The 17548-nt window shown below is 34.8% G+C and overlaps 1 protein-coding gene across 1 annotated transcript in view; it reads right to left on the reverse strand.

Moving 5' to 3' along the window:
• The window catches only part of LOC149565890 (uncharacterized), a 56372-nt gene that overhangs the window by 22599 nt on the left and 16225 nt on the right, over positions 1-17548 (reverse strand). The window contains exons 2-3 of the mRNA XM_089819363.1: positions 13388-13474; positions 13073-13231 (exon numbers count right to left, since the gene is read on the reverse strand). Of these exons, the coding sequence (XP_089675489.1) occupies positions 13073-13231; positions 13388-13474 (246 nt within the window). The remainder of the gene's footprint in view (positions 1-13072; positions 13232-13387; positions 13475-17548) is intronic.

The raw sequence follows: 17548 nt of genomic DNA on the forward strand, positions 1-17548 counted from the left end.
GTCAATTCCACTGTATCATTCTTTTCCTTCCAATTACTCAACTGTGGCAATAACATAAGATTAGAAAATATGCTCATAATCATTATTCTTATAAATGAAAGACTGAATTAACAATCCATCAAGTAATCTATCTCTCGCAAATAAATATATTCCACATTCAGTTAGAAGATCAACCGATCTAACCGATTGCCAATTATATTGACGGTAAGAGTTACTTTCATTTAAAGAAATAACTATAACGATGATACAACTCAATTAATCTTACCTTCTACTTGAACATACATCATAAAAGTAAAAATACTTGTTTCCGACAAACGTTTGAATGCATAACTTATCTCTATCTAGTACACGTCCAACATTTTGTGGAGAGGGGAAACATTGTTAGGGGCCTAGCCACCCAACCTCAGACCATAACTTATCCCCACACAATCTCTAACGAGAAAGGCCCTCCCTACCCGAAATAGACATGGAACACCCTGTCATCCACTGAGCATCCTGGTATCTAATCACACCACTCGACTTGACAGTAGGAGAATACAATAAACATGATCAAGCATGAACTATCAAATGATTCCTTTTTAAAATGATAAACATTGTTATGCCACATTTGATTCCGTTTTATGTCATTGCATATTCTATCTCACCTCTTCACCTTTTCCATCGCTATATAGTCGGTGAATTTGTCATGTCCCCATATTTATAAGATTTTATAATAAATTTAATAATAGAATAAATAATAAATAATAATATGATTTATTATTAATATAATAAGAACCTAATAATACTTATATTGATCAATATAATCAATATGATAATATTTTATGATAGTTATAAATAAGAATATGAAACAAGTATCTAATAAATAGTAATAATTAAAATAAATAGAATCATTTATTATTAATACAATGAAATGAGATATAGCTTAATCTAATAAAATGGTGCTAAGAGATATTATTAAACATAATAAAATTATTAATAAAATAATAATTGATAAATTATTAGATTATAGTTAAAAGGCCAAGTATTGAGCCATGAAATTATTATTGTTGTCACTATAGACTCGGTGGCCAATACTAAGTCCGATTTGGACAAACTCATATGGTGTCTGAGACTTCGCTAAGGTAACCTAGCGCAATGTCTTCAAAGATTATTATAGATTGGATATCGACTATTTTAGATAGTCACATACATATTATCATATACTATCTAAGCTCGATGCCCATTACACAGTGATGTAACATTGATAAACCAAGGCAAATGATAGATTAACCAATAAAAATTAATCAATTCCATAAGCAGCAGGTACGTCCCTTTAACATATCCCACTGATCAAACACATCGTATAAGACGAAGGGACCCAAAAGAAAACGGGAGAGGGGAAAGATAATAAAAATTCATCAGGAAGCAGCCTTGAAGGGAAAGACACCAAACTGGGAGCAAAAGCATAATCACACTACAGGCAAGCACGAGAGGCATGGAAGAGGAAGAGAAGGCATTACGGCAAACACGAGGAGGTTAGAACTGGTGGCAAAACGACAAAGGAACCATGGAGAAAAGAAATAGAATATGGGAATAGAGAGGGAAAGGGAGTGGAAGGTGATTGATCAATGGAGTAGCCAAGAGTAATCGAGTTGGACCATAAACAATCTCAAAAAAAAAGGCAAAGAGACCCCGCGGAGAAGGAGTTAGATTAGAAGGGGTGAACAACATGAGTCATCTGCATCTGCCAAATAGATGTACAGAGAGGATTTCACTTTGTTAGCCATTAGAAGATCTTAGGACGTTAATTAGAGAAGACGTTAGGATATCTGGAGATAGGCAAAAAGATATACAACAGAGTTTAATAGAGGTAACAAAGAGCGATAAATGGTAATATAGGAAAGAACAATCATACATAGAACAAATACAACCAGTCACATCAGCAATAATGGGAGTGATAAGGAGTGCAGAAGATACAAGGAAAATTAGCTAGTATATACATAAGAAAGAGCATCGACCAGGTGTGTTGAATATAATACCTTCAAACATCAAATGACATCATCCAGTCAAAAACGTCTGAAACAAGACCATTGACCAGTCTCAAGCAATACAGTATGTTGTTTAAAGCAATTAAGTGTCTCATTGGAAATAGGACCTTTTCTTACGTGGTCCAGGAGGTACATGAGAGAATCCAAACTAATTCCAGTTAACAGGGGGTGTTGCTAAAGACCTCATTTGTATCAATCCAATCCATGATAAGTTAATAACCAAGATCTATTTAGATTGTAATCATAATTGAAGACTAATTGATTATTGTGGAGAAAATGGCTTGGAAGAGTCATGGAGTATATGAAAAACAAATATATAGTAGAATCTTAGAGACGAGATTAGGAACTATATGAACAATAAATCTCTAGGGATAAAAGTAATCTCTTCAATAATAGACATAATCAATCTCCAAGGATATTACACTCACACTTTGCACTGGTCAATGATTCTATATGTCTACAAGGCACAACGTATATGGAGAGTTATTGGGAACGAAGAGAATTTGAAGAAGTCCCTAGTTAGGGACATTACAAAGTCCTAGGTGTTCGGAATCTTAGAGCAATTCGGCTCTGTTCGTTGATTCTAAACTGAATCATGAATTTTATATATATATTCCAACTTATCACATTGAAGAATGTGTTCTTGAGATTACAGAACACAAGAACTTTATCCTGGGAAAACCCTCCTATTAGAGGGAATCCCAATCACACCAAAATTATCACTTGAAAAGGAAAAAGGTCAAATCCTTTTACAAAGTTCTTCAACAGAGAATAAAAATAAATCCTCTAAGCTATAAAATAGAATAGCAAACACAGATCAGTTATCTCAGAATGCTCTGATTACACAATGAATCCCACAGCCCTGAGAATCAGGATACGAATACTAACTATAATCTTCACATAACATTCTCGATGATCTCAAGACTGAAATAGCACAACAAGCATTCACTAAACACCTACAGTAAAACAATCATTCAAACAACACTGCCAATGATAGTCGCAGAGGAAATGTCCACAATGAAAGTCTACAGAAAAACTTGAACGATGGCTCCCTCTCTTCGAACCAAAATTAAACTTGAGTGATCACTATCATAATACAGAATCATGCTCGACAAGAAAAATACAACCAATGCATGGGAATGCCCAGAGACCACAAAGGTGATTTCTTTCATGGCTCTTCAATCACAGAAAGCATGAACATGTAGTAGTTATCAAAGTGTCGTTATATAATCAAGAGTTTCAAATCCTCAACCTCTTAATTCACCAATGCTAAGCATGGGACCCTCCACCTAGAAGAACAGTTTCTTATCGAAACTTGAACAAAAGAGCCAAGAGCTGGCGATACATATGGAAGAACCGTTCAGCATAGAAAACTAAATGTTGGACGCTTGGAAAGATATAAAAGTCCGGTGTTTAAAAAACATATGGAAGTCGGGTGCATGAAAGAATAGATATATATTCACCTCTCACTCTCGACTTCTATTAAAAAGAAATAACGTGACTCCTTGGTTTTCGTAACATAAAGAATATCTTGGCTAAAAATGCCAAGTGTTAAATCGGTTTTCAAACAAGAAAAAGAATTAAACGATGGAAGAAGATTGAAGGTTATAATTCAGAAAAAATAAATATTATGGTTTATATTTATCTACATACACGTAGATAAATTTGTGAGCTAGCATCATTTTATTATAAGAAAATAATATGGTGTCACTTCATTTTTATGTGTACGTACATAGAGATATATTATAATAATAAGGTGAATGATCATTTAAAATCATTTGAGGTACGTATTATATTTTAATTAAATTATTTTATGTTTTAAATTGTTTATTTAATAGTGAATGTGATTCCATCGATTGTATCCTGAAGTTCAGGTCGCTAGGTCCTCAACCATGGTGATTCATGATTCATACCCCTTTGCCTGGTGATGGTAATGCTCCTGTGCCCAATTCTTTTCTAACAATGCTTCCACCCCTTCAACGTGCTTCCTACAAGGAAATTCTCCGCGGTTAAATTATATTACCATAACAAGTTATTTAATCATGAATAATCATAACAGCTAACTCCCTTTTCAATTCCATAAATTAGCGATAAATAATCAACTAGCATGTTATCTTCACATGAAATTATAACGACTAACCATCTTACCATTTCGCAGGATTATAACAAATTTAACTATCAACTGACTTCATGTGAACCTCAACAGCTATATTTTAAATTAGGTCAAAAATTGGGATGTAACATACCATTCCCCTTGTGTTTCATCGTCCTTGATGAACTTGAAATTGTAACGAACATTATAAATAAGCATTTAAAATTGGAATATAATGTATCATTCCCCTTTGTGTTTCATTGTCCTCGATGATCTCTGCAATTTTAGACACTAAAAGAATATTCCAAATACAAGATGTATATAGTATCATGATATCATTTCTTTTCATAATTGGATCAAAATCTAAACCATGATCAAAACTTCAAGGTGTATTTTTACTTCAATACTTCCAGAAAGTTGCTTGCATGATATTATAAAATTAAACACACACTCACCTGAGTTCACTTACCGTACTTGTGGTCATCTCAGCATCACTTGAGTTGATCATGTTGTAGGATATTCTATTTCATATTCCTGTCATACTCATGTAGACACTCACCATATCATTAGTTCGATTCCCATATTGATATCTTCATTTAGGAGAATTTTCAGGGCTCAATAACAGAGAGTAAGATATGTATTGAAAATTGGAATTCTTCAACTAGCAAGGTCTCGATCATATAATTTAAGTCACTTATACATACCATCTGGCATATGGCACTCATTAATGAGTAGATCATCCTTGCAAACTAACAGATCACCTAAAAAAGGTTAGTGAATCCATGTTTTTCCATTTATGTAACCTCGGCCTTCTTGCCCATCTTATCACCATAACATTTCATCAGAAATATACTTTATCTCTAAACAATATAAACAAATATAACTCAGTATAAACAATATAACTCAGTATGTCTTGTTATTTCCCTAAGCATCATAAACAAATTTACATAGGGTTCTTATCGAGTAGCTCATCATTCACCTGTAAATATTTGGAAGTTTATCTTTTCCATTTGTGTGACCTAGGCTTTCATGCCCATTTTGTCAGTGTAACTGTTTCAAGGAAAAGTTTACATCTATAAATAAGCGTTGATAGTTTCAATTATGCAAGTGTGTTTACTCCATACTAGAGCACAAAATGACCTTGTTGTTTAATCAACATTTGAAAGGATTATCATTCAAAATCATAGTTCACAATTTTGTTTTGTTTTTCCTTCAGTTCAAGTTCAAAATAGATAACAAAATATTACTACCATTTCATAAGAACATGAATATAATTGCATAAAATAAATGTTGGGAAAATTCAACTGAAAAGAAATATTTAGCCATCATCAGGGTTTTAGATAACATCTCATCAAGATTATAGGAGCTGGTTTGTATTGCGCAAGCCTTGGCATTTGGACCTCGTTTAATCTTCTCATTCTCTATTGAGAATGGCCCTCCCTCTTGGGATAAGGCACATGTACCATTTTGGTCCTGCCACCTGAGCATGTTGGTGTTTAGAATGTCCGCTCAGTAATAGGTGAGTCTTGCCTTATTAACTAGCACCGCCGACAATTCTTGTGATCAAAAGATGGCAAGCATGTCTTTAAACTACCTTGGCCAAGGATTTAAATGGGCAGATGAACAACCCGATCACCACCGCTCGACATGCCAATCATATTATTTCTTAGTTTTGTTTCATCTTTATGATATTGCAGTTTATCCATCTGTCCATTTCACATGCACCACACCATCATCTCAGCCCTCTCCGGCTTTCTTGGATGATTTCCCGGTGTGATTTTTCCAGCTTGATTATAATATCCAGTTATGTAAAATAAATTATTTTCAACATTACATTCTTAGTAAAAGCAGTGTTGAGCCCAAAGTTTCAACCTTAAACCCAACGCTCTGATACCATATGTAACATACACTTTTTCCAAGTCTTAATTAACAACTAACATACTCAAAGAAATACAGTTATTACTTCAATTTCATAGGAAGACAGTTATATCAGTTATGTTCATGTGAATGAGATTAACAGTTGCAATTACTTAAATGGAAAACTTATAACAAACATCTAAAAACACCATCAATAAATTTACTATGGAAATTAAAATCTACATACCATGGAATTTGAATCAAGAAATCATTGTAGGGATGCTTGTGCAATCACCCAGATTAGTCCACCAATATCGCTTAGGATAAATTGATGATTACCATCAAATACCACTATATCAAAATCAAATGACGATTACTATTAAATACCACTATATCATTTAGGGCATCACATACCACTGTATCAATAAGGGCATTGATTACCATTGGATCATTTAGAGCATCAAATACCACTATATCATTTAGGGCTTTAATTAGCATTGGATCATTTAGGGCATCAGATACCACTATTTTAGATACCACTGTATCAATTAGGGCATCAATTACCATTGGATCATTTAGGGCATTAGATACCACTCTATCATTTGGGGCGTCAATACCACTGAATCATTTCTTTCCTTCCGATTGCTTAACTGTGGCAATAACATAAGATTAAAAAATATGCTCATAATCATTATTCTTATAAATGAAGACTGAATTAACAATCCATCAAATAATCTCTCTCACAAATAAATATATTTCACATTCAATTAGATCAACCGATCTAACCAATTGCCAATTATATTGACAATAAGAGTTACTTTCATTTAAAGAAATAATTGTAATGATGATACAACTCAATTAATCTTACCTTCTACTTGAACATACATCATAAAAGTAAAAATACCTATTTCCAACAAATGTTTGAATGCATAACTTGCCTTTATCTGGTGCACGTCCGACATTTTGTGAAGAGGGGAAACATTGTCTGGAGCTTAGCCACCCAATGTCAAACCATAACTTATCTCCACACAATCTCTAACGAGAAAGGCACTCCCTACCCAGAATAGACATGGAACACCCTGTCATCCACTAAGCATCCTGGTATCTAATCACACCACTCAACTTGACAGCAAGAGAATACAATAAACATGATCAAGCATGAGCTATTAAATGATTCTTTTTAAAAATGACAAACATTGTTATGCCACATCTGATTCTGTTTTATGTTATTGCAAATTCTATCTCACCTCTTCACCTTTTCTATGGCTATAAAGCCGATGAGTCCTAGGTGTTCGGAATCTCAAAGCAATTCAGCTATGTCTGTTGATTCTAAACTGAATCATGAATAATATATATATATATATATATATATTTTTCAATGTAACAAGACTCTGTGAATCCGAGGCAGAGGCAACCTTCTCGAAACAAATGGCCTCTGGACTCTGACTCAACCGAGTCCTGGCAGAGTCCATGTGGACTCGCCTAGTCCTGAGCCCAGGACTCTCCAAAAAAAAAAAAAAAATTATTTTTAAATTTGAATTTTTTTTTTCAAAATTTAAAAAGATAAAAATTTCTGGAAGGTGTTTTTTTTTCAGTGTACATTAATTTTGAAAATCGTTAAATCCTTAAAAATCTTTGAACTTCATGGGTTTTTTCATTTTTCGAGTCCTTGCTGAGTTCTAGCCAAGTCGAATTTTGACTTTCTGAGTCAGAGGCGAGTACGAGTCCCGTAACTATGATATATATATATATATATATATATATATATATATATATTCTCCAGCTTATCACAATCTGTGATTTGAAGAATGTGTTCTTGAGATTGAAGAACACAAGAACTTTATCCTGGGAAAACTCTCCAATTAGAGGGAATCCCAGTCACACCAAAATTATCACTCGAAAAGGAAAAAGGTCAGATCCTTTTACAAAGTTCTTCAACAAAGAATAAAAATAAATCCTCTAAGCTATAAAATAGAATAGTAAACACAGATAAGTTATCTCAGAATGCTCTGATTACACAATGAATCCTACACCCTTGAGAATCAGGATACGAATACTAACTATAATCTTCACACAACATTCTCGATGATCTCAAGACAGAAATAGCACAACAAGCATTCACTAAACACCTACAGTAAAACAATCATTCAAACAACACTCTGCCAATGATAGTCGCAGAGGAAATGTCCACAATGAAGGTCTACGGAAAAACTTGAATGATGGCTCCCTCTCTTCAAACCAGAATAACACCTGAGTGATCACTATCATAATACAGAATCATGCTCGACAAGAAAAATACAATCAATGCACGGGAATGCCCAGAGACCACAAAGGTGAATTCTTTTATGGCTCTTCAATCACAGAAAGCATGAACAAGCAACAACTATCAAAGTGTTGTTACATAATCAAGAGTTTCAAATCCTCAACCTCTTAATTCACCAATGCTAAGGACAGGACACTCCACCTAGAAGAACAATTTCTTATCGAAACTTGAACAAAAGAGCCAAGAGTTGGCGATACATATGGAAGAACCGTTCAACATAGAAAACTAAATGTCGGACGCTTGAAAAGATATAAAAGTTGGGTGCTAGAAAAACATATGGAAGTCAGGTGCATGAAAGAATAGATATATATCCGCCTCTCACTCTCGACTTCTATTACAAAGAAATAATGTGACTCCTTGGCTTCTGTAACATAAAGAATATCTTGGCTAAAAATGCCAAATGCTAAATCAGTTTTCAAACAAGAAAAAGAATAAAAAGATGGAAGAAGATTGAAGGTTATAATTCGGAAAAAATAAATATTATGGTTTATATTTATCTATGTACACGTAGATATATTTGTGAGGTGGCATCATTTTATTATAAGAAAATAATATGATGGTGTCACTTCATTTTTATATCTATGCGTACGTACATAGATATATATTATAATAATAAGGTGAAAGATCATTTAAAATCCTTTGAGGTATGTATTATATTTTAATTAAATTATTTTATGTTTTAAATTGTTTATTTAATAGCTTATGTGATTCTATCGATTGTATCCTGATGTTTAAATTGCTAGGTCCTCAACCATGGTGATTCATGAGTCATACCCCTTTGCCCAGTAATGGTGATGCAACTATGCCCAATTCTTTTCTAACAATGCTTCCACCTCTTCAACGTGCTTCCTACAAGGAAATTCTCTGCAGTTAAATTATATTACCATTACAAGTTATTTAATCATAAATAATCATAACGGCTAACTGTCTTTTCCATTCCATGAATTAGTGATAAATAATCAACTAGCATGTTATCTTCACATGAAATTGTAACGACTAACCATCTTACCATTTCGCAGGATTATAACAAATTTAACTGTCAACTGACTTCATGTGAACCTTAATGGCTATATTTTAAATTAGGTCAAAAATTGGGATGTACAATCTAAAAAAGACATATTGTGTTGACCCTTCATTCAAAGATGAGTAATGTAAACAAATGACATGCATTAAGACTCCTACTCCATCATCACCTGTTGATACTATAGAGTTCAATGTTGCTTTTTTAGAACTTCCATTAAATTTTTGCGATTGGAAAATTGTAGTCTTCTAGATGCACTTCATTGACATTCCTATTTATGAATCCTAGTTCCACATTTTTTTTATTTGGAGGATACATTAAAAAATGTGCATTACATCTCTAATGACAATGATGTCATCGAATGTTATGTGTTTCCAAAAGCAATTTAGATTTTGCTCTCTCTTGGTTCCATTTCTTTGATTGATCATGAAATTCTTGTTTTGGAATGGAGATCTATTTAGAATGTGGATAATAGAACTGCATTCGAAGAAACATGGTTGAATTTAGGTTCCTTATACATCTAGAACTAAGTTGTTAGTTCGGATTTGATTTACGATAAAAAATATTTCCTTGAGATGGGTACGAGTACAAATTTGTTCATACATGTATACATATAAATTTATGGGTACATGTTGAAACATCAAAGTTGTAAATATGAAAAGAAGAATGATACCATATTTAATATCTAATGTATTCATCTCCATCAAAGGCATCAAGGTCAAGATCAAGTTCAACTTCATATAAACCACAAGCCATTAGATTGTCACTTGCAATAGCTAAGCCTATGCCTCATTTTCATCTATAAAGACTTAGGCAAGTTGTACAATTGTGGCAAGCAACTCACTGCAATCGGGGGCTAGAGACCAATTCCTTTTCACACCCTCGTTGAGTTCTAGTTGCTTATGTGATAATAGATGAAGGCTAGAGTTTATGTAGACCAAATCCTTTTCTTTTTTGCACCCAAATGATTGCATCTGATCGAGTGGATGGAGTATGTACTCCAACGTATTGGGTTTGCAAATTTTGTATACAACATTATATTTAATTTTAGATATCAAGAATCAAAACTTAATAAGTTAAAATGAAAATTATTAAATAAAATATTCTTATATGATATCATCATAATCAAATGAAACTTGATAAAATGAAAAATAAAAATACATACTTGGGAGAGAATTTCAATTGCAAGAGGCTGCAATAAAATAGAGCCTTAAGTGGAAGTATCATGATATTTGAAAGATACAAATTGGCCAAACTCACACAAGACAATATTTCAAAATTCATCATTATCGTATATCTTTTTAAATGCAACCTTGTAGCTAGTAGAAACCTCTGCATCTCTATATGTATAATGGTACCACACTCCTTGGTAATGCAAGTATCTCTTGACTATAAAAAAAACCTTGGTGACAATGCAAATGCTAAGAGATGTAAGGGAGTGGCCATCTTGTTCCAATGGTCAACAATAATTTCTTCCACAACTTTGAAAATTGCATCCATTTGAAAATTGCATCCATTGGGTCATGTTCCTTTACCTCTATTATTGTTCTTATGTTCTCCATCACGGTAACCGCACTATCATAAAAAAATGGGTGATCAATATTAACATACCTAATCCGGCTCATGATGTGATTGGGGAAACTCAAAACATATTCCACGCAATCCTGCCACCCGTCATCTAGGATTCATGCTTTTATTTTTTGGGAGCATTCTATGTTTGTCTGCCTCCATACGCTCCACTAGGTGTTGATGACCATAGCACTCAAGGCCTCTGGTGCCTTCGTAAGTTGTGTTGGGATGATTGTATGAGATGCAAATTATGTTTTGACAACCTAAAATGGCACAAAAAATGCACATCATGTATCAACTATAAAAAATTAAAAATAAATTACTTTCAACAACTCATCACAAACATTTGAGTCTCCTTAGCCTAGGCATAAACTTATTTGATCCAGTCAATTTGTGTGCCAATCATTTGCATGATTGAAATAAATGAGTGGATTACACGTGGTGTTCAAGAAATGTGATTTATATGGCCTTCACTATATAGCCAACTTCCCTACAACTTTTAACATTGTTTTTATGATTTGGACAACATTTGTAGGCCTCACCATCTCAATGGATTCTATGAGAATATTGGCAATGAAACTTGCATCTTGCACTTGCCCCTCACACTACCTTGAAGAATATCATCCCTTTAGAGGACACTGCTATAACATTGGTCCATGTCCTATTTTGCAATCTTCCCATCTATTAGAAATGGACAAACTTGTTTCCCACCATGTATCTTGGATCACTCATAATGATTTCTCTACTAAAGTTAACTCCTTTGTCAATAAGGTAAGGATGTCTCTACTAAAGTTAACTCCTTTGTCAATAAGGTAGTTTGCACCTTTTCCTAGCCAGGAATTGCATAATTAGGATGCACATTGCAAAGGGTATTCACCACCTATCACTAATAAGGTGATCTAAAAATGTTGAAAGGAAGCACACTACCATAAATGCAACGAGCAATGCTCTAACTATGACCTCCCCGAATTCATTTTTGAAGGCCCAATCTAATGGGCCTCTTTTTCACGTAGCATTCTCCTCTTTAACAGGTGGTGGCATTGGCAAGTTGGTCCTCCTCAAAGACATTCACCGGGCTCTAAAATCCCATAACTGCACATCCTGGGCTCACAAAGACACCCTAACAATAATCATGGAATCTGTCTTCCTGGAGTAAATCAGCCCTCAATTATTATATCAGCACAAGCATCCCTCCAAATGCAAGGTACCAAAAATAGAGTATGTATTGGCCTTCCCTAGCTTCTAGATATTCCTGCTAAACAGTGGGTCCATTAATTGTAATTTTTTGGACAATATTATAACTTATGTATTGCTCTTTATAGTTATTACTTCTCTACATCATTTTCCCCATATAACCAAAAGAAAAAGCAATGTGAAGAGTCTCAATACACATAATTGACAAACAATTCTTATTGATTATACTTGACGACATCACTGTTGTTGATGAAAAGTAATGGGTTTTAACAAAATTAGCTGATGAAGTACAAGCTTCCTTTTAATAGCTTTCTGTACAAACAAGAAAACAATGCTTCTTTCACACCTTTAATCGCAGAGGTATAACATTGTATTGCCTAACAAAATCCAACTGAACCAACCATAGATGAAAGCAAATGTGAAAAATAAAAGTCAAATTCATGATCTTGGTATATTTGTACAGGAACATTGATGTGATTATAATCTTTCCCTTTAATTTGAAGTAAATAAATCCTTGGGCTTAGATAAAAACCTAAAATTATTAGACTTCTATTCCCTAACACGGCTTGAGGATATCTACAAGGCATTGCTTCATCTTTATAGGAGAAGAGCCTCAATACTCAGACGTTCATGCATTTAGGATACAATTTGATGCCCACTTCATTACTGCTTATGATAAAACAAATATAGTATGAACTCTTACCAGACTCCTGTATACTAGTACACAATGGTTACCTATTGTCAAATTACACTTCATTTAAGCAAACAAATTAAATGTGGAACTTGGCAAAATTCTTAAGAAAAGATGAACTGTTAAAGGCTTTGAGACAATCTTATAAGGTATTTTAATATAAATTTACAAAGTAAACTCTCCATGATAAATCCATGGACTGAAAAATAAAGAAAAGTTATTAATCAAAAATATATTATTCGTTGAAACCCTGAAACATGTTATAATAGCAACCATCAGCTGATATAAATCAACATACCTCCAATACTTTATTTTCATAGTCACGGAGCTGTTGGGCATAAGTCATGTCCTTTGTTGAAACCCTGAATATGTATGTTAAAATCCAACCAACAGTGAGCCCAAGAACCAGCACCAGTTGCACAACATTCCCTGCCTTAAGAGAATCTACTCCAACATACTGAATCACAAAATGAGCCAAAAATATTGTCAAGAAAATATTTAAAAAGACATCCGAAGAGTTAGCGAGTTCAATTTTGTGCAACGCAATCTGAAAAAGTGAGAATTGGAAGCACAAAATACTCCAGCAATAAGTGTTTGTGCACTTTTAGGGTACCTCCAATCCAGATTTTAGACCAAATCCAAGGATTGTCACCCCCAGACCAATAAGCAAAACGTCCTTCCTTGTGTATCCAAATGGTGCCTGTCAGGGTACATACTACAGGATATAAGTCATTTAAACAAATGGAAATATCATTAAAAAAATTAAACTTTTATGGATAGAAGGACCTGGCACAAATGGAACAAAATTATACTTTTATGGAAACAAGGACCTGGCACAATGTACATGTTATTCTGCGAACCTGCACTAAGGAAATAATCCAAGTACTTGCAAAAAATGGAAATTTTTCCTAGAGTGAATGTAGGCATAGGGTATTGACAAGAACACCTATATCAAAATCCTCCAAATAAAACATTGGAAAGCTAAACAAACAGATAAGCAAGGGAAAAAAATTTCATAGCACACAAAGTTATACAATACCGTCCAAATATAGGGTTTAATACATCAATTAAATATGAATATTTGCAATGGAAAACAATGATCCACAGGAATGAGTCCCTAGGGATCTAGATGATATCCTAGACATTCCAAGGAATTGTGGACCTACAGGTGATGTCCTATTTTCCAGACCTGGACAACCTGCTACAATTTGGTGCATAAAAATAAACATAGGCAACTTTCTAAGGAAAAGAAAAATGCTAAAAACATAAAAGAGGGCAATTATCATTGCATATCCAGCACATTTAATTTTTTAAAATCTCAGGTATTTTCAGTTTTCTTAAGTTATTCAAATAGCCATCCCCAAAATCTTGACCCAAAAAATTTGCTGCCGCTACAACCTCATCTACATGTCCCCCCATTGTAGAAACTCAGCGAAAAACCAATAAAAATTGATACACCTTTTTTCAGAAAGGACTTGCAGGCTCAAAGAAGGGTAGAGTAGCTTAATGTCACTTTAAAACTATTTTAAATGTGATTAAGCAAAATCTCTTCTATAGCAAACAACTATCGTGCACCTTGAAGCATACACATCGTCAAGCCAATAAGCTGAAAAAAAGAAACCTACAATACATGAGATGCATTACTCCCCCCTGACCAGTGTCTTCACCCCTCCCAGTGTCCTCAGGACAGTGGGATGGCAGAGGGTGTACCCTAGTCATCCCATCTCTCTGGAAATCAATGACACATTTCCAAGACACCATCCAGAGGCCTAATATCCCTTGGATGTTTTGTCATGTCCAGGACAGCTAGGGACATACAAAATGTCCCTCAACTGTATATGGGAGACTCGTGCATTCCCTCTGATGGTCTAAATTTTCTTAACAAAAACAAACTCTACATTACAAAGAGAAAATATATGATTACATACAACAGTCAAAAGAAAATGTAGATCTATTGAAAGGGGCTGCATACAGTTATAGAATTAGAGTGTACAATTTCTGAATGACTGTATACAGCTGTAGAATGAAAATGAAAAGACAATGTACATTTCTTATTCTTTTCACCAAAGAGAATTATGTAAATGCAGGCAACCATGGAATGAAAATTTATAGTTGCGGAATGATTCTTTACAACTATTGAATGAAAATGTATGCGTAGTGAATGGCAAAATACAGCTGTACTTTTCCCATGATGTAAGACAATTGTAGAAATGCAGACAATTATATAATGAGAGTATAAAGGTGTGAAATGAGCAAAACCTTGATTGCACACAGTTATCAAGTGACATTGTGCATATGTCAAATAAGAGAATACAGTTGTAAGAAATGCACAGTGTTATAACACTTTCATTTATGATTTTGTATCCATTCAGTCTCTCATACCATGGAGGTAGCATTACAATTTGAAAAGGATGGGAATCTGGGAAGTCTTCATTCACTCCCTCGGGAAGTTAACTCAACTTCATTCTTGACAATTGGTTTGAAATGGCATGGCTTTTCCCTAGATGAACAAATAATGGTAAATGTGCAGTTTTGCAATAGTAAAAGCCGCTTACTCACCCGACCTTAAATGACAGGCTCATTTAACAAGTATAATAGGGCCTAGTGAATGACATAGAATGTGAATGGTGTAGCCAACAAGTAGTACCTGAACTTCTGCACCAAATGCACCATCATGTGTGCTTCTCTCTTTGCCATTGCGCATTTCTTCTCTGCCTTTGACAACAACCAGCTACTGAAGAATATTCAATTGTCCAGTCCTTGGGTTCACACTCGTGCAAGTGTTGCTTCGATTATTCGATGCATCTACATGTACACTGAACTCTTTACTCCAGTCTGAATATGCAAGGATTGGTAAGCTAATTAATTGTACATTCAGTTTGTTGAACACCTTCTCTTGGTCCTCAGCCCATGTGCATGGTTAGTCTTTGCTTGTTAGTATGTCCAATGGGTAAGATATCTGAGCAAAAATTTCGATGAGTTTCTTATAGTAGCTGACATGACTCAAAATTTACTTTAGTTGTATGATGTTTTGAAGGGCTTGCATCTGTATGATTACTCTTATCTTGTCAAGGTCAATCTTTAGTCCAGCTTTACAAACTATGTGACCCAATAGTGTTCCCTCTGGTATCAAGAATCCACACTTCTTTGGATTCAACACCAATTATGTTGCTTCACACCATTCCATGCATTCCTTGAGTGCTTCAAATGGGTCTCCTTGTCATTGTAGACTAACCAATCATACAGGGCCACTTTGAAGTTACCACGCGAGATTTTATCAAAGATGTGTAAGATAATTTTTTGAAATGTTGTTGGAGCATTGCATAGACCAAATGACATCCAATAGCATGCATATACCCTGTCCTCTAAGCCAAACTCAGGCTTCAACTTGTCCTCCTCCACAATAATTATCTAGTTATACTTAAAGAATTTGTCCATGAACAAGTAGATCTTGTGCCTCGTGACCTCTTTGAGAATTGAGTTGGTGAAGGGAATTGGATATGGGTCCTTGATTGGTTCTTCATTCAAACTTCCGATGTACACGCATATTCAGATTTGCTCACTACTTTAGGGAGATGACTAATTAAGAAACCCACTCACTACTCTCAAACTTGAAGATTATGCCTGCTTCGAACATTTTTTCTATCTCCTCTTGGGCTTTAGCAGCATAGTCCTTATTCATCTTGTAGGGTCCCTTCCATACAAGTTGTGCTCCCAGAATGAGAGAAATCCTATGTATACTCTATTGGCATTCCCTTGAGGTCCTTGTAGGTCCAAGAAAAAGTATCCTTGTACTTCATGAAGGTTTTGAACAATCCCATGTTTAGCACTAGGTCCCAATCGTCTCCAACCATAATTGTTTGTGGGTTGCCTTCATCTCCTAGGTTCACTTTCTTCATTCTCATCTCCTCGTACATAATCACTTTGTCCTGCTCAAAGTGATGGACTAGCATGTCATCCATCATGGCTACTCCCTCATACTCTTCGTGCTCAACAAGAAATGTCTAATAGGGTGCAGTTTTGTCACCTTCTTCAATTTCCTCGACATGCACCATGTTACAATCGAACTAATAGTCTTCCATTTGCCAATGAAAAGACCCATTCAAAGAGTTTGTTTCATCCTCAAAGTAAGGTTGGAGGTCTAGGACACCATCATTAAGTTCACTTACCCTTCTTTCTTCTGCCATTCCAAATTTTCCTCCTTCTGACTCTAAACTTGAAGATGCCAAGTCAATGTTGTACACTCTCTTCTACAATAGAAAGACCACAAAGTTCAACAAGAACTATTACATCCTAATTATCACCTTCGATGCCCTCAACATTCCTAATGGCTTGATAACATGTTGATTGGTACCTACAAATTAATGTAGGTGGCTAGAGGTTTGGCTTCTCAAGGCATTTTCGTGTATCTTTGGGCAATACATTGACTCTCTAGCCTCCATTGACAATGTTGTTAATCAAGTTCTTCCCCATGATTTCCATTCAATTGATTGTCAACTCCTTTATGCTCATTGTCAATGGCATTGGGTCAATGACTATTTCCCTTGGGTAGCAACTCTACTATCATGTCTTTACTTGGGCATTTTTGTTGCCAACTTTGGTCATCACCAACCATGTTGGTAACTACCACTCTCAGTTATGTCATGGTTTGAAGGAGGTTTGTCACCTTGATTGGCATGGTTGTCTACAGCATTTGTCATGCAATGTTCTTCTCCAACTCTGACCAAAATAAGGTACTTAGATCCATTGGAGGTGTTTTTTCCTATAACCATGA

Source organism: Cupressus sempervirens, chromosome 3 (genome assembly GCF_028749045.1).
Source record: "Cupressus sempervirens isolate cs-2001-9-10 chromosome 3, ASM2874904v1, whole genome shotgun sequence".
Classification (NCBI taxonomy): domain Eukaryota; kingdom Viridiplantae; phylum Streptophyta; class Pinopsida; order Cupressales; family Cupressaceae; genus Cupressus; species Cupressus sempervirens.